The sequence below is a fragment of the Gadus chalcogrammus genome, chromosome 23, assembly GCF_026213295.1.
Source record: "Gadus chalcogrammus isolate NIFS_2021 chromosome 23, NIFS_Gcha_1.0, whole genome shotgun sequence".
Taxonomy (NCBI): domain Eukaryota; kingdom Metazoa; phylum Chordata; class Actinopteri; order Gadiformes; family Gadidae; genus Gadus; species Gadus chalcogrammus.
In genome coordinates this window covers 2,519,262-2,545,701 of record NC_079434.1, presented here as the reverse complement: position 1 = coordinate 2,545,701, position 26,440 = coordinate 2,519,262, and the positions used below count along the sequence as shown (strand labels likewise).

General features: G+C 50.5%; 5 protein-coding genes across 5 annotated transcripts; 2 read left to right on the top strand and 3 right to left on the bottom strand.

Annotated features, from left to right (window-relative positions):
- Positions 1-77: 77 nt before the first annotated feature.
- Positions 78-1,043, top strand: urad (ureidoimidazoline (2-oxo-4-hydroxy-4-carboxy-5-) decarboxylase). Its single transcript, XM_056584738.1, has 2 exons — positions 78-404; positions 651-1,043. Exons 1-2 carry the CDS (start codon positions 230-232, stop codon positions 998-1,000), a joined length of 525 nt encoding a protein of 174 aa, XP_056440713.1. The 5' UTR covers positions 78-229; the 3' UTR covers positions 1,001-1,043.
- pdx1 (pancreatic and duodenal homeobox 1) lies at positions 857-4,032 on the bottom strand. Its single transcript, XM_056584737.1, has 2 exons — positions 3,290-4,032; positions 857-1,865 (listed from the first exon to the last, which is right to left on the bottom strand). The coding sequence occupies exons 1-2, from the start codon at positions 3,669-3,671 to the stop codon at positions 1,462-1,464; spliced, it is 786 nt and encodes a 261-aa protein (XP_056440712.1). The 5' UTR covers positions 3,672-4,032; the 3' UTR covers positions 857-1,461.
- Positions 4,033-6,191: 2,159 nt separating this feature from the next.
- On the bottom strand, positions 6,192-9,128 carry si:ch211-140b10.6 (protein POLR1D-like). Its single transcript, XM_056584271.1, has 3 exons — positions 8,853-9,128; positions 8,104-8,178; positions 6,192-7,595 (listed from the first exon to the last, which is right to left on the bottom strand). The coding sequence occupies exons 1-3, from the start codon at positions 8,933-8,935 to the stop codon at positions 7,127-7,129; spliced, it is 627 nt and encodes a 208-aa protein (XP_056440246.1). The 5' UTR covers positions 8,936-9,128; the 3' UTR covers positions 6,192-7,126.
- Positions 9,129-9,291: 163 nt separating this feature from the next.
- Positions 9,292-22,707, top strand: lnx2a (ligand of numb-protein X 2a). Its single transcript, XM_056584478.1, has 11 exons — positions 9,292-9,388; positions 12,904-13,517; positions 15,316-15,563; positions 15,876-16,013; positions 16,448-16,647; positions 16,870-17,292; positions 17,548-17,721; positions 18,376-18,553; positions 19,733-19,961; positions 20,667-20,825; positions 21,161-22,707. Exons 2-11 carry the CDS (start codon positions 13,108-13,110, stop codon positions 21,294-21,296), a joined length of 2,295 nt encoding a protein of 764 aa, XP_056440453.1. The 5' UTR covers positions 9,292-9,388; positions 12,904-13,107; the 3' UTR covers positions 21,297-22,707.
- Positions 22,085-24,579, bottom strand: gtf3ab (general transcription factor IIIA, b). Its single transcript, XM_056584480.1, has 9 exons — positions 24,380-24,579; positions 24,122-24,216; positions 23,927-24,023; positions 23,680-23,768; positions 23,531-23,604; positions 23,231-23,311; positions 22,915-23,144; positions 22,432-22,479; positions 22,085-22,351 (listed from the first exon to the last, which is right to left on the bottom strand). Exons 1-9 carry the CDS (start codon positions 24,491-24,493, stop codon positions 22,229-22,231), a joined length of 951 nt encoding a protein of 316 aa, XP_056440455.1. The 5' UTR covers positions 24,494-24,579; the 3' UTR covers positions 22,085-22,228.
- Positions 24,580-26,440: the final 1,861 nt, after the last annotated feature.

Below are 26,440 nucleotides of genomic sequence, written 5' to 3'. Positions count from 1 at the left end.
TGGCATAATGTCGTAAATGCCGACCAGCTGTGATACAAGTCTGTGTCCACAAGTTCACTCACCTTATGGATGACCTTTGATCTTCAGTGCGTCATTTTATCTTTTGTCCGAAGGTCAAGATAAACGCTAAATTGCATCTGTTTTTCTACCGGGACGTCCCTGAGGCGGGCGGTGCCACAGAAATGGGTGGATCTTTCCACAATTTAAACGCAACTCTGTGAACGAAAGCATGGATATCGAAGCAATAAATAGTCTTCCTTACGAAGATTTCGTGAGTATTTTTGGCAACGTAGTGGAGCGATGTCCCATCATAGCCGCAGCGGTGTGGTCAGGGCGCCCCTTCCCGAGCGGGGCTGCCATAGAGGCCGCCATCAATGCCTTCATCGAGGCGCTTCCTGAATCAGGTAGCCTGCTGCTCTCTGCGAGCTAGTAACCACACACACACACACACACACACACACACACACACACACACACACACACACACACACACACACACAGTGTTTCTCAGGCCTAGTGCTCTACAAACTGGTACCATCATCCATTACCCACACAGTGAGACTAAACCCAGGCCAGGTGCACCCGGATCCTATTCAACTGGATAACAGGATGTGAACCGAAAGAAACCAAAACCGTGTTCTCCTCTGCAGGTAAAGAAGGCATCCTCAGGTGCCACCCTGATCTCGCGGGTAAGGACCTGCAGAGCGGCACCCTAACCCCTGAGTCTCGCGAGGAGCAGGGCGCCGCCGGGCTGGACCGCATGGGCGCCGCGGAGGTCTCGCGCATGACGCGCCTCAACGCTGAGTACAAAGCGCGTTTCGGTTTCCCGTTCGTGGTGTGCGCTCGGATGAACGACCGGACGAGCATCGTGGAGCAGCTGCGAGAGCGTCTGGGGAACACGCAAGCGCAGGAGAGGGCTCGCGGGGTCGAGGAGGTGAAGGAGATCTGCCGCCTGCGGCTGCAGAGCCTCGTACACAGCGACCAGAAGCATAAGTTATAAAGGACCTTTATTAAAGAAGCCTTTGCAATAAACCCACGTGTCGAGCTCCTTTCTTCGAATCTCGAATAAATACTGATAATTAATTGCATTAGGCCTAGTTATATTGATTATTCTTTATTTAAAACCAGCCAATATATATTTAAATTCCCAGCATGTTATTATCATTAGGTCGACATTCCAGTCAGTGAGTGTCCGGAGCAGCCTAAGATGACGTGTGGCGGGTCTTCAGTCCCGTCAGGAGGTCCACTCTAAACCCACCGCCACGGGCCTCATGTCTCACACATGGGAGAAGGTTCCGATGTAAACCCCAACAGATCATACAACATGTCCCAGGATGCGTTGCTTCCACGGCCTTGGGGAAATCACCGGATCCTTAATGAGATGAGACCCAGACCTCAGCGTCTCGTCTATCAGTCAGTCTGCATAAGCGCCGTGTTGCGGGTCGTCGGTTCGGTCGGTGCCTAAGCGGGCTCCCGGGAGCACTCGAGGGAGCCGCTTAGTACGGGAGATAAGGGCGGGCTGCCGGTGGAGGCGCTCCCGAGGCTCGTGGATGGGACCGCCGCCCCGCCGCGCGCCGGGCTGGCCTCCCCCCCAAGGCCCCCCGAGGTAACGGAGGAGTCCTGGTCCGGCTCGCTCCCGCGCGTCCTGCGGCGGTCCTCCTCCTTCTTCCACTTCATGCGCCGGTTCTGGAACCAGATCTTGATGTGGCGCTCGGTGAGGCTGAGGGTCAGCGCGAGCTCCACGCGCCGCGGCCGCGAGATGTATCGGTTGAACAGGAACTCTTTCTCGAGCTCAAGCAGCTGAGCGCGCGTGTAGGCCGTTCTCGTGCGCTTGTTCTCCTCCGACTCCGCCGTCATGTAGGAGCCTGCGTGAAGCGACACACGCATACACAAATACACAGAAGATGGATGGATTAATCAATGGATGGATGGATGGATGGAAGAATCAATGGATGAATGGATTAATGGATGGAAGACTTAGTGGATAAATTGGATGGATTAATGGATGTGTTTCATTAGCGTCAGAGGGTGAAGAAGTCTGGGGCCACAAGAACAAAAAAATAAGCAGTGCGTGTGTGTGTGTGTGTGTGTGTGTGTGTGTGTGTGTGTGTGTGTGTGTGTGTGTGTGTGTGTGTGTGTGTGTGTGTGTGTGTGTGTGTGTGTGTGTGTGTGTGTGTGTGTGTGTGTGTGTGTGTGTGTTGAACGTCGTCGATGGACGACCAGGCATCCTTGATCGACGTAGCTATTTCAGGAGATTTAGGAGAACTTTAAAAAATGTTCAACTGTCAAACCTTTCAAACGTCAATATATTTGTTAAGAGTTATTTTTATAATGGCCTTAATTCCTTAATGGGCGAACACCTCCTACATATCCCCATTCCCTCCCATTTGTTTTCATTTAAGTTAATTACAATCAAAGGGAATGTCGGATTAGTGTATCGGACCACTGCGTTTCTTAAAGAATATTAGCATTTAAATCCGTTTGTGCTTCTATATGAGCAGAACCAAATGTGGGAGAATATGGGCCTACGCTCAACACATCTGTGGCATGCGCTCATTTCGGAGCAAAAACGGATTTAAATGGTTGACCTTTAATTAGTATGCATTTAGTATGCATGTATGCCTATGTGTTTTGTTGTACTTATTTAATTGTATAGATGTAAGACTAGCACTAATATGTATACTGTATTTCCGAATTACATTGATAAACTACACACTTTATGGAATATAAAATGGACCCTTTATCTGATGAATGAATAGGCCGATTCACTATCGCTCGGGATAATTGATTATCAAACATGAATTACCATTTAACCAACGGTTCTTCACAGACGAAGACATGAACCTTTCTGAACCCATTGGTGGCCGTGGTTTTAGGAGAGCATTTCTTCAGTTGTGAACACTGCTAATTATAAGGCGATAAGGCCGAAACCAGAGCTGACCTCTCGGCCCTTCACTGTGACAAGGTAAACTGAAACACCCAGGATAATATTGTTCAGAACAGGATGTCAACTTCAACGTCTTAACCCACTAGTGATTAGAAAGTCAGCCTCGGATGAACTTTGGAACCATCATTTTGCATTTTTAAAACCAGTTTCAGGTGCGACGGAGCCGCGGTCCATGTATAATAGGCTACATTTGTAATGAGGGGTCCTATAGTCTCATGAAGGGTTATAGCCTGGACAACCACTCATTCATCTAAACTTAGACTATAGTTCTTAATTCCTGTTGAGTTTTTAAATAGGCCTACTGCGCTATTTTGAAAAAGTTAATTGCGAGTTCACGGTTACCTGTCCACTGGCCCTTCCATGTGTGCGTGTGGGACTTGGTGGTCTTCATCCAGGGGAACGGCAGGTGATGTCGGTTCCGGTCGGCACATAGGGCCACGTCTCCAGCCTCTCCGTAGCCCCCGGCGGGTGGCGGGACCGACTGCTGCGGGTGGTGAAGCTGGTGTCCGCACGGGTCTTCTCGCAGGGGCATGTAGGGCCCGATGTCGGGCAAGCTGGCCGCCTCCATGCCCCCGAGGACCGGGGCTGAGTATACCGAGTGCACCTGTCGGCTCATGTACAGACATGGTGGCGGGCTGTGGCAGAAGTCCTCCGTGGGGGATCTCTGGTACACGCACGAGTCCTTGAACACCTGGGAGTTGTAGTAGGGCTCTTCTCGATTCATGGCGGGGGACCGACACCTGCAGCGCGTTGCGTGCGCTCGAGCCCTCACGCATACACACAAACACGCACGCACACACACACACACACAAACACACACACACACACACACACACACAAACAAACACACACACTCAGACACTAACACGCACACTTCCCCTTCCTTCGGAGTGGACCTTCTTCTCCACCTGCGATCTCCGACGTCTGGCGCCACTCAAGGCCTCGCGGCTGCACAGGTGTGTCAGCCTCTGACCATGTGACCCGGCTGCGCCCTGGCCATTGGTCTCCGTGTTGACTCACAACGGTGAGGCGCTCTGATGTGAGTCCTGAGCTGTGGACTCCGCGGTTTTACTGCTCCCCTGTCATATAACTCAGATATAACGGTTTAACATCAGACAGTAGGGCTTTACAGGGAAAATACTAATTTATTATTATCTTTTTCTATTTTTCTTATACCCTTTTTGGGGTAACGAATATTTATGAGACGGTGAGCTGGAAGGAGAATTAAAGAACGTGTCCACCATTGAGCCAGCGTTGCCAGGTATATATATATATATATATATATATATATATATATATATATATATATATATATATGGACGCCTACTGCTGATTCTGGGTGAATCGATATCCGTGGAGGCTCAAGCAGCGGTCGACCTCTGAGATAAGGTGACGTCGATATAGTTGTCTTGGACACTGGTGTGAAAATATTGCTTTTAATGCGCATCCTTCCTTCCTTCTATCCTTTGGTGCTTTTAAAACCTTTCTACCTCTAGCTGCATCATTTAGCAATGCGTAAAGTCTGCCCGGCCCTGGCCTGGACACGATAAGTCCCTGGTGATGGCAAACAAAGAGGGATCCTCCTCACTCTCGGCCCTCTTTGTTTGCTGGCCATTTGGCCGACTAGTTGCGCCTCATTAAACACCTCTCGCCTCGGTCAGCGAATTAGGGTGGAGTGAGGGAGCAGAACTCAATTAGCAGACGGCGGTTTGGTGGCCCTGCAGGTCTGCACCACTCGGGAGCTCACCGTGTCAACACTTCCTTTAAGCCTCCATATATCACACTCAACCCCATTTTACTTTTTTTTTTTTTTACTTTACTCTGTCTGTGGACTATAAAAGGTCAATTTGGGGGTCAATTTTTACTTACTTTCCTCAAACGCAATTATACTTAACCTATTGTATCTTAATGTGGCACTCAGTGATGCAATAAAGTTCTACTCAGTACAGTCGATTCAGCCATACTGTGTGCGTAATGGTGTTTATAGATGGTGTGAGGGGAGTGATAGTCCCGCGGAGGAGCTGTCCCCTGGAGACGTAGAGCATGGTTTATGAAGCATGACGCGCTTAAAGCGAACTCAAGTCCACTTTTCAGCCACGTCATTTATTACTCAAACTGAGAAATGTATAAAGCATATAGTCGCTTAACACGATATCCTAGTCCTTTACGTAATCACCATACCAAGTGATTGCTCCTAAATATATAGCTAGGTTATTGCAATGTCGCCAAAGGATGGTTCCAAGACAATAAATCTGACGAGCTAAATGAAGCAGACACGTCCAAACAGCAGATGGAGCGTCCTGCCACTAGAGCGCCTGATGTCGCCCTGTCGTCCTGCAGAAGAGCCGTCATATCAGACACACGCACGCAGTTCTGTGGAGACACGACTGAGAAATGTATTGAGCGGACAACGACAATTTTATAATTGACTTGTTTATAATTATTGGGAAACTTTTTATCGGGAAATCAATGATGCTTCCAGACAGTACAGAAACAGGTGCAGCACAGATTTGTTATCCAGTTTTTATTACCTATTTGATACGTTTATAATGAGTTTATCTTGCATAATGGATATCGATTAGCCTCAATCATGGTAATCTTCACTACTTATTAGTTGATCATCACTGATTGCTGATACATTTATTATGAAGTGATTTATTATAACGCTCGCTCGGTTTTATTTAAGTGTTGAAGGCAATTGGACAGTCGAGTGGTAGGCCTACAACGGCAGCAGACAAAGAGGCAACATATTCCGTTTCTTTAGGTGCAGCCCTCTTCTGATACGTGTGTCAATAAGTCAGAGGCCTGATAAAACATTGTTACCGAGTGGCAAGAGCATGGCTTGTGTAAACACTCCTGGCGATTTAGCAATGCCCGTAGAATGCTAATCACATAATAATAGAAATCAAACCTTGCTCTGCCGAAAATAACCAACACCATTAATCAATCAGGTAAGAAATAGGCCAACTTCTCTCTCAAAATAGAACTACGTAAAATTCCAGTGTCAAAGGGTCACTCGAATTCATTTTCATGTCACAAACATTCCTGAGACCCTAATGGGACCCCCCTCCCCCCCACACACACCTACACACAGCCTGTGGCCCCCCTAAATGTGGAGCTACAAATAATGATTTATTTTTGCAGACGATAGACAGAAAGTCTATCATTATCAACCTAAATGAACATCAATGTTCTTTGCAAACAATGATGTTGAACTTCCATTCTTTATCGTGGAAAATAAAAAAAATATATAAATATGCCCAATTAAATATTGCAAATTAAGCTTTAGGGGCCTGTCTGAGAGATTATTTTCACAAAGTAAAGTCAATAATCAGGAAACTGTAAATGTGGTGCTGAAATATACATCCATTTTACCTGTCGCAAAAGAGGGATAAACATTGCCATGCACCGTGTTTATAATTGCTGTCCCCATGATGGAATAGTCTAGAACTGCCACTGCAGGATGGGGGTCTTAATCTAATTAGTCTTTTTTTCAATAATAAATGAGTGATAATAAGTGAGCACACACATTTGCTGTACTACATTTGAACAGAAAAAGTTTAATCCACAGTGAAATATAACTAATAGGTTAATGTATCGTCTGGTTTGAGAGGAGCTTGGAGGTATCTAGAGACAGCACACTGCCTTATCTTAGTTGAATTGTAATTTCAACAGTAAAACATTCAGTAAAATAGGACTCAATAAACACATTTTCACATAAATAAATGAAAGTAAAATCAGACACGGACAGACAAAATAGAATAAACTAAAGCTCTGAGTTCAAAATTAAATCAACAGTCCAGTTGCAGAATCTAAAGTCAGAGAATTTAATTTGAAAGTTAGAAAATTGATATCTCAGTATTCTATTAAACAGCTAAAACACAAGGAACACTTACATAATAAGAATTATATATTTTCCTCCAAACTGTAAAATTTTCATTATTTTTAACACTAGATCTTAAAATAATACATTAAAAAAAAAAAAAAAAAAAAAAAAAAAGGACACCAAAGAGGCACATGGTCACAGAAAATGCCTCAGTTATGTTTCAGCAGATAATTATAAGAGCAATGCTTTGAATTTGGAAAACCTCAATGGTCTCCCCACCTTTCTGAGCCGATATCCTGAAGGAGAACACAGCAGGAGACGACCCTCTGGACCTCTGTAGATTCAGCGCCATGTCACTTCTGGCTCCTCCCACTTTGTGAGCCTGCAGCAGGTGAGCTTGACCGAGTCCTTCCCGATTGGCTGCCTCTTGAATATTCCCCAAGAGGGGAGTGGCTTCTGGAGGAGGAGTGTCCAGAATGCAGTCTCTGTGCCTCAGTGTCTCTACCTTCAGCAGGTCCTCCGCCTCTCCTGTCCATTACTTTGTGGAAATGTCCACTTTTGTTTCCATCTTCCTGCTCCCGTCTCCTGCTGATCAAATGGCGTTTGTGGTGGCGATGGCTGCTGCGGCCTGGGTCGCGGGGGGAGGAGTCCCTGGGAGGGGTTTTGTCGTGGTGCTCTCCCCCAGGGAGGGAGTCACTCCCCAGGCACCCTGCGGCGGCGGCCTGGCCCGCCGTGGGCCCAGTGGGGCGGCGCTGCAGGCCGCTGGAGCGCAGCGTGTTGACGAGGAAGCGCTTGTTGGTGCGGCGTAGCGGACACTTCATCCTGGGGGAGAGAGGCTTGGGGTTAGGGGTCCCCTCAGCTGGCTGGGGTGTCTAGATGATAACAACTGAGCACCACACATTACTGACCACGGAATGATATCCCTTATTCAATGTCAGGGTTTTAAAAAGCACAGATTATTTTATAATTGTTTCCGAGATAATCTTTTCTCACAAATCCATCTCTTCAACTGGAGTCAGACATTCTTATAATGTGGCAAGGAAAAATAATACACAATATAGGACTGTAATAGAATACACCATATCACCTAGACCCTGCATAGCCCCCCCCTCCCAGGCCTCCTACTTATTGTATGTTATACGTCCTGGCATTTAATGTACCCACTTATTGTATATCGTACTTAATTATAGTTCTTAATTGTGTAGCATCTTATCCTAACTGTCTTTGTTATCCAGGGAATGGGTTAACCTAACAATTGTTAATGCAAATGTAAGTTCCATCTGAATACATGTTAGCCCCACTATAACCACAGAGACCGCAGAACCCCTACCATCCTGAAGGCCCCATGGTCTCCACCCTGGCCCGGGCCCTGTTGGTCTCTCTCAGGAGCTCGTCTATCGCTCGTCTGAAGGGAAGAAAACACTCAAATCGGTCAACATCCTGTGGAGGGAGTTAATAATAAAAAGAGGAGCTGGAAACGTTCTTGTGTCTGCTCTTGGCTGCTGGAGTATGTGACAGGATAGAGGTGACACACAAAAAGCAGCACTGCCAAGTAGAAGATATAATTTAATGAAGCAAGAAGAACGCACGATGCGTCACAGGGTCAGGAGAGGAGTGGAGGAGCTGAGGAGAGGCAGTAGAGGACAGCGTGCCCTGGTTTGAACAGAACTGTGATATCAGCTCTGCTACAGTGGAAGAGACAAGTTAGTGAGAACTTTAATCAACAGGAGTACACCCCCGAAAATACTATTAGGATTAATATACTTACCTATCTGACACACAGACACGGACACGGACACAGACACAGACACAGACACAGACACAGACACAGACACAGACACAGACACAGACACAGACACAGACACAGACACAGACACAGACACAGACACAGACACAGACACAGACACAGACACACACACACACACACACACACACACACACACACACACACACACACAGAGAATATCCTGCTTTGAGGGCACAGTGGCTAGACTTGTAGGATAACGAGGAGAACATACGAGAAAAACGTCATTTTATTCCACTAACGTTGCTAGAGTTATGTTTCAGGAAGGTACATACTTCTCCAGATCATTGTCATCTGCCATCGTGTGGTGGTCGAAATGTTGGAGGTACACAGAACCCAATGAGTTGTTTACCTCCATTCGGGGTCTTTCCAGCGAGGACCTCAAGTTGTGTGCTTAACAAATGCCTATCTATTTAAAAAAAAATAAGATACATGTATCAATGCAAATTAAAAAACCAATAGCAATCGAATTTTATTACAAACGATCGATCTTTTAACAGACAAGTGCCACTACTCAACACAAGCAGTGTTTCCAACGTGTTGTTATAAACAGGCATTTGAGAAGTCACCTCACGCTTGTCTTCGGAGCGATGGCTCCAGGCCCCGCCCCGTGGAGCTATAACTCCACCCCCCCCCCCCCCCCCCCCGTCCTGACGGACAGCGATGGGCGGTCCGCCACAGCGAGAGCGACGGGGGCGTTTTCGTGCGGTTGCGGAACGGTTTGTTGCGGGGAATGTGTGATTAAAGTCCCGCAGCTAATTGTCCCCTTTCGGGGCCCGAGTTCACGGCACGAAGGTAGACGCCGGAACAGGTAACGTTTGGTTGCATGTTATGTCATTGCTCGTCCACACTGTCACTGTGTCTTGTCGGGTATCTAAGAGGTTTCTGTAGTGGGATCTGACCCCCGAGCTGCTGTGTGTTTCTGCTCTGGACGGTGAAATGGAGCAGGCAGATGACAGAAAGACAGAATCATACCGCTAGCGTCTGTGCAAATGTGTTCAACGCCTATAGCCAGAGGGTTAATCATGAGACATTAGTGATGAGGAGAAATGCAAATAGCGGTGTTGGAAATGCAAGGCAGCAGCCTATGTTTTTTGCAATCAATTATTCCGAATTATTTCCCCTATAATGTTATTATATTGCAGCGAACATCTTGCAGAACGGATGTTGATGGATCTATGCCTATCCATATAAGGAGAGCAGTGGCCTCCGAAACTGATGTTAAATAGGAGTCGACCGAGGGGAGATGGGGAGGATGGAGATGTGCATTTGCCGAGAACACTTGAATGTTACACCAACGTCATTCCATCATGTCTGGAAAAGGAAAAGTCATATTTGCATGCAAGGTCGTTATTGGCGGTGGACCTACTGGGCTGTGTGTTACATGTTATAGACAGGTGAACGCAATCGTATGTGTATGGGTGTGTGACTGGCATGTTATGTGTAGGTTATGCATGCAGAGAATGCATCAGAAATGACTATATAGAGCTGAGAATGTGTGGCCAAACAAAGCAACCTATGAATTGCAGTGACAAATATTGGATGAACACACACTGACACACACAAATGTATACACACGCAGAAGACACACACACACACACACACAGACACCTATACACACGCATACACACACACACACACACACACACACACACACACACACACACACACACACACACACACACACACACATACACACAGACTTTAAAAGGATGGCGTTTCCTCTGAAATCTGTTCCTTGAGTTAAGTGCCTCTGGGTGGCTCAGAGCTGCTGGCACAGGGACGACTTTGAGACCTAACTTATTAATTAACACTAGGCACCGGGTCCATTTTAGGTACAAGGATATCAAAGATTTGTGTGTGTGTGTGTGTGTGTGTGTGTGTGTGTGTGTGTGTGTGTGTGTGTGTGTGTGTGTGTGTGTGTGTGTGTGTGTGTGTGTGTGTGTGTGTGTGTGTGTGTGTGTGTGTGTGTGTGTGTGTGTTCATGTACTGTATGTATGTTTGTGTATCCTACATTTGTCCATATTTTCATTAAGGCAAGGCATGTGTGAGTTTTAGTCCCATGTGTGTGTGTGTGTGTGTGTGTGTGTGTGTGTGTGTGTGTGTGTGTGTGTGTGTGTGTGTGTGTGTGTGTGTGTGTGTGTGTGTGTGTGTGTGTGTGTGTGCGTGTGTGTGTGTGTGTGTGTGTGTGCATGTGATGTGATGTGATGTGATGATGTCAGAGCTTTGTTACAGACACAGAGAAGCCTTGTGTCCTCATGATTAATTCATGTCCAGCTGCCGGATAAAGACAGAAGCATCTAGTCACACAGGCCCAGGCACATGTACTTAAGAGCAGGGTAGGATAAGTACTGCCACTACTACCAGCCCCCTCTAGTCCCAGAGACAGGTCTACTACCCGGGACAGGTCTACTACCAACACCTATGGTCCCAGAAACAGGTCTACTTCCAGGGACAGGTCTACTACCAGCCCCCTCTGGTCCCAGGGACAGGTCTACTACCAGCCCCCTATAGTCCCAGGGACAGGTCTACTACAAGCCCCCTATAGTCCCAGGGACAGGTCTACTACAAGCCCCCTATAGTCCCAGGGACAGGTCTACTACCAGCCCCCTATAGTCCCAGGGACAGGTCTACTACCAGGGACAGGTCTACTACCAGCCCCCTATGGTCCCAGGTACAAGTCTACTGCAGGGACAGGTTTACTACCAGGGAAAGGTGTACTCGCCCCACTTTAGTCCCAGGGACAGGTCTACTACCAGGGAGAGAGAGAGAGAGAGAGAGAGAGAGAGAGAGAGAGAGAGAGAGAGAGAGAGAGAGAGAGAGAGAGAGAGAGAGAGAGAGAGAGAGAGAGAGAGAGAGAGAGAGAGAGAGAGAGAGAGAGAGAGAGAGAGAGAGAACAAGGGTCTGTTGAGAGCCCCTTCCCTCCCTCTGCCCGGGTATCATGGATGAGACTAATGTCCTGCTGAGGGAAGTGCATCTGTTGTGTGGCTCCGCTGCATCCTTCCCCGGCTCCACTGTGAATGTCAAGCCCCGCTGAACAGGCTCCAGGTCGTCATGGAGACAGGAGCAGCAGCATACCCCCACCCTACCCCCTCCTCCACCCTGTTTTTTTTGTTGTGCAGAACAGAGGCAGGTAGTCAGTGTGGCACTGGCCGCCCCAGATCCCGGCCACGCCCCCTGGTGCTTGGTTAAATGACGGCGGCGGTGGCGGCGGCGGCTAGCCCTCGGGCCGCGGGGAGGAAGCTAAAGCGCTAATGGACGACAGCAGAGCTCTGACACTTTGTATACGTGGAACGCACTAGAGATGTAGCAAGCGCTATCGCACACGCCACGCATTTGTTTTCTGCATCTGCTGCCGGGGGGGGGGGGGGGGTCAGTGGGGCGATATTTTAAAGAGAGACTCTAGTCATCACAGAGATGTGTTTGTGTTCCCCCTCCCTGGTTGGCAGGGAGGCGTGTGTGTGCCCCAGATGGACCAATGAAAAGGGAGTGTACACAGCAGCCACAGGGTGAGAGACACTTCTCTGTGGAGGCCATGTTGGAGAACATTTCAGCAATCGTATTCACAGCGCGGTTGTTGTTATTAGATGTATCGTCTTATTGTATCACGTTTCTTTGGTTTACACACACAACCCGTGCCTATCGATCGCCCGCCGTCTCCCAGCTCTGAATCCTGCGTACTCTGCCTTATCTCTCCTCACAGCCTCCCTCTCCCAGGCCCCTCTCTCCGTCTCCTCTGCTGTGGTTCCTTCTGTCGCAAATCCCACTTTCCTCTGATATGTCTCCTCGCTCTCCCTCAATCCCATATCTATCTCTCTCTCTTCCCTCTCTCTCTCTCTCTCTCTCTCCCTCTCTTTCTCTCTTTCTGTCTCTCTCTCTTCCCTCTCTCTCTCTCTCTCTCTCTCTCTCTCTCTCTCTCTCTCTCTCTCTCTCTCTCTCTCTCTCTCTCTCTCTCTCTCTCTCTCTCTCTCTCTCTCTCTCTCTCTCTCTTTCTCTCTCTCTGTCTCTCTGCGGAATTGGAAGATTGCATCAGGCGAGAGTGAAGCAGAGATTATACTGTCAGATTAGTGGGCAGGAGCGCCGTACATAATCTGGACACACACAAACACACCCCGTATACACACACACACACACACACACACATGCACACACAGACACATACATATACACGCACATGGACTCATCTCGAACACACATGTCCGTAGTGCACGTGGACTCACGTGCACAGAGCAGAAATCCAAAATGACCGAACAAACAAGCACAGCACACTTGTTGGTTTGGTGTCACATCTGTGTAACTACACTGTCTTCCCCCTCCCCCCTTCAGGGTGATGCGCCATTGGCCACTGGGGGGCGGCTGTCCTCTCCACAACCTGCTCATCCTTTGAAGCATACGGATACAGGACCAGGACCCCCCCCCCCACCTCCGACCCTCCGACCCCCCCCCCACCGCGTCACGGCGGCCCCATCGCCCACTGAAGTCATTCGTGCCAAAGCTAGATCGGGGGGAGGCGGAGGAGGAGGAGCCAAGATGGGCAGCCCGGGGTGCGAGGTGGGCCCGGCCGGGCCCCTGGACCCCGTGGTGCCCCTGGAGGCGGCCTGCTGTGAGTGCGGCCAGGTGCACCGCTCCAGGGAGAACCACCTGTACAACTACCGGCTGGAGGTGGACGACGACCTGGTGTGCCACATCTGCCTCCAGCCGCTGGTGCAGCCGCTGGACACGCCCTGCGGCCACACCTTCTGCGCCCGCTGCCTGCGCAGCTTCCTGCAGGACCGCGACTTCTGCCCGCTGGACCGCACGCGGCTGCAGCTGCAGGCGTGCCGTCGCTCCAGCATCCTGGTCCACAAGCTGCTGGACAAGCTGTCTGTGTCCTGCCCCCACGCCCCCGCCTGCTCCCTCAGCATGCCCCGCTGCGACCTGGAGGCCCACCTCAAACACAGGTAGGACCCCCCCACAGAGGGGTGCTGCGAGGGCTCTAGGGAGCAGGGGAAGTGGCTGCCCGTCTGGGTGGGGGACCCTGGGGATGGAGCCCAAGCGTCCAGGCCAAGGCAACATGCTGTGGCCCTTTGCATGTGTCCGATTGAAATGATTCAAAAGAGTTATAACAACAACTCAAATAGAGTGTTGCACTTCACATTAAATCCTACAGATTATTAGACGTATATGCATTATTTACTGAGCATGTCGATTCATACATTCCTCCACTGTTAACAGCAGTGGAGTGACCAACTCTCTGCACTCCCAGTAAATAACGCCTTAATTCCTTCCATTGCTGTTCTTCACAAATGCAAACTCAAGCCACATATACATATATATATATATATATATATATATGCATACGAACACACACACACACACACACACGCACACAAGTGCACTCGTTTCGACCCCATACGGTCTCGTGCCGGTCCGCATAGTTTGACTCCTGACGCGTCAGACCCAGGTACCGTGAGACCCTGAGGGGGATTACTGTGCGGTAGGTCATGTGACGGGGGATTAGGAGCTCGCTAGCACCACTGTCCTCTGCCTTTGGTCGGCCACACATCCTCCGTGGACTCACTGCGCCGCCATGCTCAGCAACTTCAACTCCAAGGATCTCTTCAACACCTTCTTCTGCGAAACGGCCAAGGGGAATCCGGGTTTGTGGTGAGTCGAGCCGTCCGTCCGTCCGTCAGGCCAGCATCTGGCCTCAGCAGCTCCCTCTCCTCTCCTTCCTCGAGGTCTTCAGTCTTCACTCTTCAGTCCTCCCCCTTGATTCTTTTCCTTGCTGGTTTTGTCGTAGTTTTCTTCTTCGTCTTCTGAAGAAGAAATCTCCCTTTGGCGTGGGGACGCATCGGTCGGTCGTGCCCGTTGCTGATGTTCAGACGGAGGAGGAAAGGGAAGGAAACACGGGGAGACCTTCACATCGCTAGATGGACATTTCAAATTGAGTGGACCTTCATAGTTTGAATGGCCAGTAAATACTTGGAGAAAGTAAAGAAAACTACTGGGACCTGCTGTGGAAAGAGGATGCATTTTTTCCTTCCTGGGATTATTGATTGATAACATATAATACAATAATATTGATATGATATTGTTGCATTATATTGTAATTGCTGCATGCCTGTTTGCCGAGTGCTGACCTGAAGTTAATCAGGTCCTTGATATAAGCTTTTCAGCGCTTAATTTAAGTCTTAGAGGAGATTGTTGCTAACAAGCCTATCCTAACAAGCTGTTGCTCACAGCGACCATCTTTTCCCACAGTCAGCTGTGTTGCTGACTGTTGAAGGCTTCCAACCCTCTCCTCCGCATTGGGTTTACATTTAAAACTTGATTTAAATGACAAGATCCCGTAGGAACCCAATAATAGCTCCAAAGTATAGAGTGAGTGAACTTGTTTCACTCAGTTGTAGAGGGATGGACCTCAATTTGTTTGGGTCTGTGAGTTTTTTTCTGTTTGACAAAAGGGGAAGGGGGTGATCTTCTCTCTGGCCCAGTAGGGAGGGAGGGGGTGATCTTGGGGGTGTTCAATAAGTGCCAAAGATTGTGTCTTTGTCAAGTGTCAGATCAAACCAGCAGACACAACTGTCTGGCTTGTACTTGTACTTGTCTGCGTGTTTGTGTGTGCGATGTGGGATGTGTGTGTGTGTTTGTGTGTGTGAGTGTGTGTGTGCCCGCAAATTGTGTAGTTGGGGGTTGTGGTTGGCAGTTGGAGTCCCGGTTCACTGAGGCCCCGTTGTTGTGGTCCACTGGCTCCAGGTGCCCCGGGACCCAGACCCAGCAGACGGGCGTGGACGGCCAGCGGTGCAAAGGCGGGGACAGGGGCGTTGCCATGGTGACCAGTCCCTCCAGATCCCCCTTGTCGCCGCCGGAGACGGACCTGAGGGACGCCACCCCCTCACCGGCCCCTGCGCCCCCCCCCACCACGGTCTGCCGCAGCGCCTCCCTGTGGACGGAGGAGCCGGGACTGGACAACCCCGCCTTCGAGGAGAGCACAGAGGAGGAGAGTGAGTGGGGGCCCTGGGGACGGGGCCCTCGAAGGGCCCTGTGTATAAACCAAAAGCCCTGGTTGAACTTGTTGAAATGCTGCATTTCAGTCAATTTAGAGCAAATGATTGACAGCCTTTCTCTCTCTCTCTCTCTCGCTCTCTCGCTGGCTCTCTCTCTCTCTCGCTCGCTCGCTGGCTGGCTTTCTCTCTCTCTCTCTCTCTCTCTCTCTCTCTCTCTCTCTCTCTCTCTCTCTCTCTCTCTCTCTCTCTCTCTCTCTCTCTCTCTCTCTCTCTCTCTCTCTCTCTCTCTCTCTCTCTCTCTTCCCCCAGGCGTGGTAGGGCTGGAGTGCGTTGTTCCCAGGGTCAAGAGGCCCCTCAGTAACCCCTGCATCCACCTCCTCCGCTCAGTTAGCTCCGCCTCCTCTGGCTGGGACTGCTCAGAGTCCCCGCCCCTCTCGGCTGAAGAGGGTATGACCTCACCCCTTCCCTTCAGCTAGGTGTCTCCTTCATGGTGAATGCTGCAGATAGCCAGGAATTAAATGAGTAGTAAGAGTTAAGGGAGTTAATCGCCATACGTAGGAGCTAGCATAATAAAGCAATTCTTTACCAAGCCAGCAGGGAACTATGTTATGTCCTTCTTCTTTCGGACGATGCATTGGATAAAAGAGAAAGAGAGACAGAGACAGAGAGAGTGAGCGAGCGAGAAATAGCGAGATAGGGTTACCCACACAGAAGGTGAAAGATAGTGTAAGCGAAAGCGAGCAGCTCTCAACAGCATCACTCTTCGGTTTAACGCCCAGCCCGGCTGGTGTATTCTCAGGGGAGCTCAGGTTTGTGCGTTGAATAGGACACAGCGTGTGTGTTTCCTGCCGGTGTACAGCGAGGTTATGTGTGTCCTTTAGGCTGCGTGAAGCTGCCCTCCCTCCCAGAGGGGGAGATCACCACCATAGAGGTGCACCGCGCCAACCCTTACGTGGAGCTGGGCATCAGCATCGTGGGGGGCAACGAGACGCCCCTCATCAACGTGGTGATCCAGGAGGTGTACCGGGAGGGGGTCATCTCCAGGGATGGCAGGCTGCTCGCTGGGGACCAGATCCTACAGGTGCTTCTGTCTGGATCCCCATTGTGGCTGCTCTTAGTACTAGTCTTTCATAATTGATTCAAAAAGACTAACTCATTACTTAGTGTTGGACTGGAGATTCGGCTATTGACCGCCAACCCGTTCCAGTCGCCCTGCGGCCGGTTCCACTACCACTCTGCTGTGCAGCACTGCCTCCTGACCTCCTCCTCCTCCCTGGTGGTCTCTCTGCGTCTCCCCCTATAGGTGAACAACGTGGACATCAGCAACACGGCCCACAGCTTCGCCCGCTCCACGCTGGCGCGACCCTGCACCTCGCTACAGCTCACCGTGCTCCGGGAGCGCCGCTGCGCCTCCCGGGCGCCGCCAGCCCCCTCCTCCTCCTCCTCCTCCACCCCTGGCATCCCCCACGCCCCCTGCTCCACCCCCGAGGGCGCGCCGGCCAGCCCGGCCAGCCTGCGCATCACGCTGACCAAGAGGGACTCGTCGGAGCAGCTGGGCATCAAGCTGGTGCGGCGCACCGACGAGGCGGGCGTGTTCGTGCTGGACCTGCTTGACGGGGGGCTGGCCGCCAAGGACGGACGGCTGTGGGGCAACGACCGCGTGCTGGCGGTCAACGACCAGGACCTGCGGCACGGCACCCCGGAGCAGGCCGCCCAGATCATCCAGGTACAGACCCTGTGTTGGTCCCTCTTTGTAGTTCTTAAAACCCTTTGGAAGTCTTTCTTTGGGGGCATTCAAGATGGCGTGTTTATCTGGCCTTTGGAGGTCGTAGGTTAGGACCTGGGCCTGGGAAGCCCTCTGAGAAGTGTGGTTAGGGACTATACACGTACAAGTGATTTGACACATAACAGAACATCTTACAAGACGAAGAGACCAAAAATGCGAGTTCCTCAAGTGCTCCTGCTGCTGCTGTGTTCATAGGCCAGCGGAGAGAGGGTCCACCTGTTGATTGGCCGGCCCACCAAGCCGACTCCGCCCCCACCTCCTAAGTCAAGCTCCACCAGAGACCTGTACTGCCTTGACCACTTCCTGCCTAACCACAGCGGCAGCCCCAGCCCTGTGCCGACGCACCCATCCCGCGCTACCACCCACCGAGTAAGCACACACACCTGTGTGTGTGGGTGGGTGGCTGGGTGGGTGTGTGTGTGTACATGCGTGTGTGTTAATATGTGTGTGTGTGTATGTGTGTTTGTTTGTGGAAAGACTCCCAGACAGCGTTACCAGATTGGGTGAAAGATCTGGCCCAATCTGGCAACATTGCTCCCAGGTTTCTTGAATGTTTATTCTTGTATGTGGCTTCCATGCCGAGGCGTTGTGTAACTACAGCTTCAGGAAGTGATCTGATGTCCCTCGTCAGTTAACTCAGGGTCATCCCCAGTTAGCCAATCAGATCGTTGATCACAATTCCCAGCTTACATCACAGTGTAAACAAAGTGAGCAGGAGCAGAGTCTTAGGGAAAAACACAAGGCCTTATCAGGTTATTGTAGCCTTTACAATAGTTAATACTTCACATACGTGGTTGTTGTGTAAGAGGAAAATGACCATGTTGCATTCAATGAGCTGAACCTACAGCTCATCATTTTGCTTCATTGTTCAAAAACAGAAGCCAATGTTTATTATTAGTGGGCTGATGTGCCACAGATTCTCAGATCACATTAAAAGTCCCTACACCCGATAGAGAAATCATTGAAAACTTGAAAAATAAACATTTATTTTGAAACCAGTGTTATTTGGCCCTCTTTCTCCAGGACCTCTCCCAGTGTGTAAGCTGTAAAGAGAAACATATCACTGTGAAGAAGGAGCCCCAGGAGTCCCTCGGCATGACTGTCGCCGGGGGGCGGGGCAGCAAGAGTGGCGAGCTGCCAATCTTCGTGACCAGTGTCCAACCACACGGCTGCTTGTCCAGGGACGGACGAATCAAACGAGGCGAGTTAACTCTGGAGCTTGAGTTGAGTTGAGGGGGAACTAATCCTCGCCCTTGTACTGGGACCTACAACAACACAGCTAGAGTCTTCTTCATTCCCTGGAGAGACACTCTGGCCTTTTATTGGAGGTTCCTGACGTACAAAGAATGAAATAGAGCATAGCTAGACCACCACCTTTGTTAACACATTCACTAGCAACAGCATGTTTGTACTATTTTCAACTTTTTATTGAAGCCAATGAAAGTCATTGGGTCACGTCATTAATGCAGTTGGGGTTCAGGCCTACAGGTGGGGCTTAGGCCTACAGGTGGGGCTTAGCCCTACAGGTGGGGCTTAGGCCTACAGGTGGTGCTTAGGCCTACAGGTGGGGCTTAGGCCAACAGGTGGGGCTTAGGCCTACAGGTGGGGCTTAGGCCTACAGGTGGGGCTTAGGCGGTGAACCCGTCTGAGATCCCAACACATCCATCCCATCAAGGCTCGATTCCACCGGACGCGTTACAGCAACGTTACGGCAGCGGCACGTCTTGGCCGCGGTCACCGCAGCAGATAGGTTCCACTCTAATCAATGAGACCATTTCCACCGGGCGCGGCTGCGGAACGTCTCAGCAACGTCCCAGGAGCGGCTCGCCGTGCCGCAGCGCTATCATTCCTTAGCATTTCTATTTTTGCCGCAAGCCGTTGCTGAACCGCGTCAATTTCAACAGAGCAGATCGATCAGGGCAGGAAGTGAAAAAGTAAAAGCCATAGAGCATTCCGCTCAATTTTCAAAATAAAACACAATAAATAAAACACCAACATTATTACGTCATGACCGGTGGCACCAGGTCAGCAGTCAATCAATCAAAGGGTCTCAAATCATCCTTTTTATAAGAACAATGTCAGAAAGGACAAAGCCTGGCATTTAATTGCAGTAGTTTTGGGAGTGGAAGGTGAGTACATTAGGTTTAGGATTATCGCGGGATCTCGTGATCTCGCGTGAATACGGCTGGGTCGCAAGGCAGCGTTGCGCTGCCGTAACGCGCCCGGTGTTAAATGCAAGCAGGGCAAATTCGCGGCCAAGACGTGCCGCAGCCGTAACGTTGCCGTAACGCATCCGGTGGAATCCCCGGGTCAGACAGCCGCCTCTCTTCTAATCCCTCTATCCCGTCTCTCCCGCCGCCGCCCCGCCCTGATCCCACAGGCGACATCCTGCTGAGCATCAACGGCCAGGACCTGACCTACCTGAGCCACAGCGAGGCGGTGGGCACCCTGAAGGCCAGCGCGGCCACGCCCGCAGTCCAGCTGAGGGCCCTGGAGGTGACCCTGCTGGAGGAGCGGGGCCAGCAGGACCAGCTGCTGGCCCACAGCCACGACAGCGACTACGACGCAAACTGGTCCCCCTCCTGGGTCATGTGGCTGGGGCTGCCCAGGTGAGTCCACCCCCCCCCCCCCCTCCGCCCCCCCCTCCTGGGTCATGTGGCTGGGGCTGCCCAGGTGAGAACACCACCCCTCCCCTCCTGGGTCATGTGGCTGGGGCTGCCCAGGTGAGTCCACCCCCCCCCCCCCCCTCCGCCCCCCCCTCCTGGGTCATGTGGCTGGGGCTGCCCAGGTGAGTCCCCCTCCCCTCCTGGGTCATGTGGCTGGGGCTGCCCAGGTGAGTCCCCCCCCCCTCCCCTCCTGGGTCATGTGGCTGGGGCTGCCCAGGTGAGAACACCACCCCTCCCCCCCTCCCTCCCGCTGATCTGGAAGGAGAAGAAGAAGAAGAAAGATTGATGGAGAAACTTTATTGATTATTAAAGTAAAGTAAATCTAAAGATGGAAGTAGCCTCCTGTATTTCCCCATTAAGTGTGGCAACAGGGACAAAGGTTTCATCAGAGAAATAAAGAACTACAGAAAAATAGGGGAATAATAGATTACTCCAAAATGGATTACAATGTCATAGTCCAAACCCCAGTACTCAGTACCCCGTAGAACCACAAGAGTTCAACAACAAAAGTTAGTGTTGTTTCCTCTATCTTCATTCCCAGTAGTGTTTACCTTCTCTATCTCCACATTCCTTCTTTATCTCCCCCTGTTTCCCATCGCTCCCCCCTGTGGAGGCGCTGCGTGCTGATGCTTCCTGCTCTGTCCCCAGCTACCTCCACAGTAGTCACGAGATAGTGCTGCGCCGGAGCCACCCGGGCAGCTGGGGCTTCAGCATCGTGGGAGGGTACGAGGAAACCCACGGCAACCAGGCCTTCTTTATCAAGACCATTGTCCTGGGAACACCTGCGTACTACGATGGGCGCCTTAAGTGAGTCATCAGTCTTCACACCCATGACCCCACCCTGCCCCAGCATACACACACACCAGCGGAGCTGATAACCCCAGGTGCTGGTGGAGCTGGAGCCGGGGCAGCCTTCGCCCTCTTTATTGGCTCGGTAAATCTTCTAGAAGGGGTAAACAATGAAAACTAATAATGTAAATAGACTGAACACATTCAATGGAATTGAAGGTTTCCCCTCAAAAGACATGTCAATATTAGATGGCTCACATTATTGAAAGACTAAGCGATGTTCTAGGGCGAGTTGACAAGCGAACACCAGAATGCCGCTCGGTGGTGATTTCCTTCTGTGCTTGGCGTCCTAGGTGCGGTGACATGATCGTGGCGGTGAACGGGCTGTCGACGGCGGGCATGAGCCACTCGGCGCTGGTGCCCATGCTGAAGGAGCAGCGGAGCCGGGTGGCCCTCACCGTGGTGTCCTGGCCCGGGAGCCTGGCCTAGCCCTCACCGTGGTGTCCTGGCCCGGGAGACTGGCCTAGCGCTGATGCCAGGCCCTCACTGTGGGGGTCCTAGCCTAGCCCTCACCGTGGTGTCCTGGCCCAGGCCGCTGATCCTCCACTCCACTGTGGAGGGGTTCCCCATTAGCTACACGAGTCCACACCGGGATGTATACACAAGGACCAAACCATTCAGAACTGTTGTAGATGCATCAGGGTTCCCCATCAGTCATCCTGGTGAGGGGATCTGTGTCAGTGTGCCACATCCCCTTGTGGAGTTGCACCCCTCACGTGGTCATGTTGTCTTCACTCCCATCCACACGGAGGGAGCCTGCTTTGGTTAGCTGACCTAGCAGCAGGCTGCCCTCCATCGTCAACGGGCTGCATTAGAACCCTTACGGAGGCAACATTTACGTAGAACTAAAGCCTAGTATTAGACCCCCCCCCCCCCCCCGAATGACCCTCTGCAACGGCGAGAAGGCCACGTGTCACTTTATAAACATTTTTATCTGCAATACCAGTGCTGTCCAGATGACTACGCCCCAGGCCTTACTAGATACCTGCCACACCCTGGGGCCCGCCTGCCCCGAGGCCTCATTACCATGGCGTCCAGCCGTCCTCCTGCTGGAGTTTTCTACATGTGTGAATGTGTATTCTGTTTGATTAATAAAGCTCTCCTGTGAAGGAACAGTGCCTGCCGTCTGTGTGAAAGCGCTAGGCCATTTGAAACGCTTGTCGTCAAGTTTGCAGAAGCCTCAAGCGGCCAACTTGATGAAGAAGATGACTCAGGCATGCTGATGATTTACTTTATAAGCAGGAAAGAATAAATAAGCACTTTAAACAAAAAAGGTATGACGCTTTCTAGCAAGACAAGGTACGACGCTTTCTAGCAAGACAAGGTACATTGGTAGTAACGACTTCTTGGTCCCAGTTGCCTCAGGAGTCGCCCATCTTGGTGCGCTCCAGCTTAGCTGCCAGCATGCAGCCCTCTGCCGAGGTGGGTTTAGCCTTCAGCGGCGCCGTGTCTCCCCCAGGCTGGGGGGTCTTGGGCCGCAGGTTCTGGAAAACAAAACCGTGGAATGTTCAAAACAAAACGGGGCTCACTTTCATTGATAAAACTTGTGGGTAAACCATGTTACCGTCTTCCTTTTAGGGTCGTGCACCACTCCGTGTCGCCAAAGACTTTCCTAGAATATAAACAACATCTGTATATGAATGCCTCCATCTTTAACTAAGGGCAAGGTTTGGTACACAACACATTAAATATTGCACAAGACTGGATCGTCCTCAAAGCCAACAGAATGAAAAGCCTCCACCAGCGGAGGGTAGTCAGTACCTCCACCAGCGGAGGGTAGTCTGTACCTCCACCAGCGGAGGGTAGTCTGTACCTCCACCAGCGGAGGGTAGTCTGTACCTCCACCAGCGGAGGGTAGTCTGTACCTCCACCAGCGGAGGGTAGTCTGTACCTCCACCAGCGGAGGGTAGTCTGTACCTCCACCAGCGGAGGGTAGTCTGTACCTCCACCAGCGGAGGGTAGTCTGTACCTCCACCAGCGGAGGGTAGTCAGTACCTCCACCAGCGGAGGGTAGTCTGTACCTCCACCAGCGGAGGGTAGTCTGTACCTTCATGGCGAAGCGCTTCCCACAGCCAGGGGAGGCGCAGCCGAAGGCCCGCATGCCCTTGTGCTCCAACAGGACGTGGCTCTCCAGGTGGAACTGCCGCGTGAAGCTCTTGCCACACTTGTGGGGGCAGGCCAGCTCTTTCTTCACCCCCAGGTGGACATGGCGCTTGTGCAGAAGCAGGAAGCGGTCGTTGTTGAATTGCTTCTTGCACTTGTCGCAAGGCAGCTTGACTAAAGAAACAAAGTAGAATGGCCAAACTGGGGATGAAGCCATGAAATGGATTGGATCCCTTCAGGAGAAGAGTTAAGAAGTCTACCTCTGTGCTCCTTCTTGTGGGTCTGGTACGCGGACCAGGTCTTGCCCTGGAAGGGACAGCCGTCTTCTTCACAGGGGTAACCTAGACCCAGAGAACACACATTCACTGGAGCTGGTAGGGATGAGGCCTCTTGCCTGAGGAAACCAACAGGTAAGACTGCAGAAGATGGGAATTGAGCCAAGGACCAGCCAGCTGAGAGTCAAACACCCTTAACGCTAGAATACCCTACCGATTGGAGGTCTAGTTCTCAAGAAGGTTAAATACAATAAGATAAATAAAAAGATTAAAAAGCCCACACACCTTGATGGACCTTCTTGTGATGATCAAGTGACCCACGAGAAGGGAACTCCCTTGTACATCCAGTGACGGTACAACTGTATCACAGCAAACAGACCATAGTGAGAGATGCCATAAAGCAACAGCAGTAATAACATCTGGGTGGTACTCACTGGAAGGGCAGGACCTTGGTGTGCTCATACACATGGGCCTTCAGTTGATGCCTCTTGCTGAAGTCCTTTCCACAGCCCTGATGGTTACACTGACGACAGCAACACTCAATCATGATTAATAAGCCAACAAACATTCCATGCACTCACCTTCAACAAGGGCGAGGAGTTTGGATAATATACTAAAAAGGAATGCTTCAAGTCTCAATGATAAGACACGTTTACAGACACCAAACACCGTTACCAGTACCTTGTAGGGTTTTCCCTCGTTATGGTGGCTTTTATCCATGTGGTTTTTCATACTTGATTGGCTGACAAACGCCTCACCACAGCCATCAGCCTGGCACCTGCAGGAAACAACAAAACATTCATCAAAAGGTACATTGCAAACCAGAGACTACACACTGAAGGTTTGAGATGCTGGGTGATGGTGGCAGAGGTTAACTTGTGCGGTCTGTCCCCACTGTGGTTTAGCTGGTGTCTGGTCAGTTGGTAGCGTGTGCAGAAGTTCTTGTCACAATCGTCACATGAAAATGGTTTCTGGGAGGAAGGAGGGATTCACAAGTGAAGAGGAAATAATGAATATTTGGTAGGAATCAGTTTTAGTTTCCTTTGCCTCCAGTTTGAAGGAATCGAACATCAATCTCATGTTGTCAAGGGTTATGGTGAGTGAAGCTTCTCCAGGTGACACTCAACTACTTACCAATCCTGTGTGTTTGCAATTATGAGCCTCTAACTTCCATGACTTACTGAAAGAGGCACTGCAGTCATGAAATGAGCAAATAAAGCTTTTTTTAATATGTATCCTTTCCCCCATTCTTAACTCTAATTGTTAGATGAAGCGTGGGTACAATGTGAATCAGAGCAGATCATTCACAGATCTACACCCACTGACTCAGCTGCACATGATTTAAAGTATTGGAAGAAACCATCTGAGTAACTAAAGGGGTGTCTCTTGGTCTGCAAGTAAAAAGGCTGCCTTGCCTCTCATGTTGGACTAACGTATTCATTTTGTGGCAGGGTTTCAACAACAAATATTATATAATTTCTCCCAATTCTCCAAACACAGAGGCATCAGAACCATACTGACCTGTTCAAATGCACACATCTAACCTGTTGTCTAAAAGGAAATAAAATACAGTTAATACGGAAATAATCTTTAATAATGCAAACACAAAAGTAGAGGCCTACTGCGTTCCCCTCATGATTGATAGAGGCTGTAGAACTGTTGGAAACCTTGTCGTGTGTTTCCCTATCTACTGAGCTATCGTGTTTATGTGTGTGCGTGTTTGTGCACGATGCTTCCATTTGTTCTGTATGTGTGTGTGTGTGTGTCGCTTTTGGTTTCTTGGTGTGTGTGTGTGTGTGTGTGTGCACGTGTGTGCGTGCGATCACGTGCCTGCACTTTATGTATACGTGTGAGTGTGTGTGTGTGTGTGCACGTGTATATATACGTGCTTGTGTGTGTGTTTGTGTGAGTCATGCAAGTGTGGTTAACAGAGAGGCGACAGTCTGTCTCCATTAATCACACACACATGGACTTTACAGCTGCAATCGTAATCTTATCAAGCTCCACTATTGTCTTCTGATAGACCTGATTTATTGTTGTCAGACGTTTCCCCCTCCAGCGTTAAGGGCTTGTTACCCTCTGCTGTGGTAGAAGGTACATGGAGCTTTGAGGGGGATCATGGGGAGACCACTCCTCAAATAGGACGAGTTAATCCCTATGGTGATTAATGAAACATCCCTTCTACCTCATCATCTTCTTTTACCCGTTTAAAAAGAAAATGTGTTTGTGTTTGCTTCGATGTCTCCTAAAATAAAGGCCCTAATGCCACAGTGCTTTTATTGGTGGCTTGGCCGCGATCAGCCAATCACTGCATCGACCTGTTTAAACACGGCGTCGACCTCCACCTCCACCGCACCACCCTGATCCCAGACCTCAGACGGCTGAATGAGGCCTATCAAGCCTCTAGGGTGTTACCTGGGGGCCCTCCCACGCTCCAGGTGACCAGGCCCCGGCCGGCAGGCAGGTTTATCAGCCTGACCCCACCCTCCTGCACCGCCACACAAGTCAGCTCAGGGCGATTGAGGCTGTGTTTGCTCCCTGGCTGGGGGCTCATGGTGGAGTTCAGCCGACTAGAGCAGAGCACTCCGTCTCCTGGGTCGGTCGGGTTGTTGTTCCAGCACCGGTGTCTGTTTACAGCTTCACAAAGCTATAGATCCAAATTATTAATCTTTAGCCGCATATTTTCTCAGGTCAGTAAATAACTATTTACTGATTTTTTGTTGTTTTAAACAATGTGATGGACGGATGGACGGAAATCCCCCCCACCCCACACACAAACAAAAAAGTACACAAACAACCCTAAACAAAGACACACACACACATACATACACAGAAACACACACACACACACACACACACACACACACACACACACACACACACACACACCTTCACTGCAATCTCAGTTTCCAAACGGCTCTTCTTCCCTCAGAGGTTTAAAAGTGTCTGTTTTTCTCAATCAAATTATCTGCGGTTCTGTGTGCGTGCGTGTTGGGTTAATATGTAACGGCGCGGGTCGATACGGCTGCTCGGGCCCCACTGGTTAAACTGACCGACTCAATCTGTGTGTGTCAAATGTGTGTGATTAAAGAGCTCACTCTCGTCTGTGGGTTTTCCTCCCCGGGCCCGTTCCCCTCTCCTCCCTCTCTGCTTGCTCTCCCTATCCGCGGCCATGTTTACCTAAAGTCTTCCTTC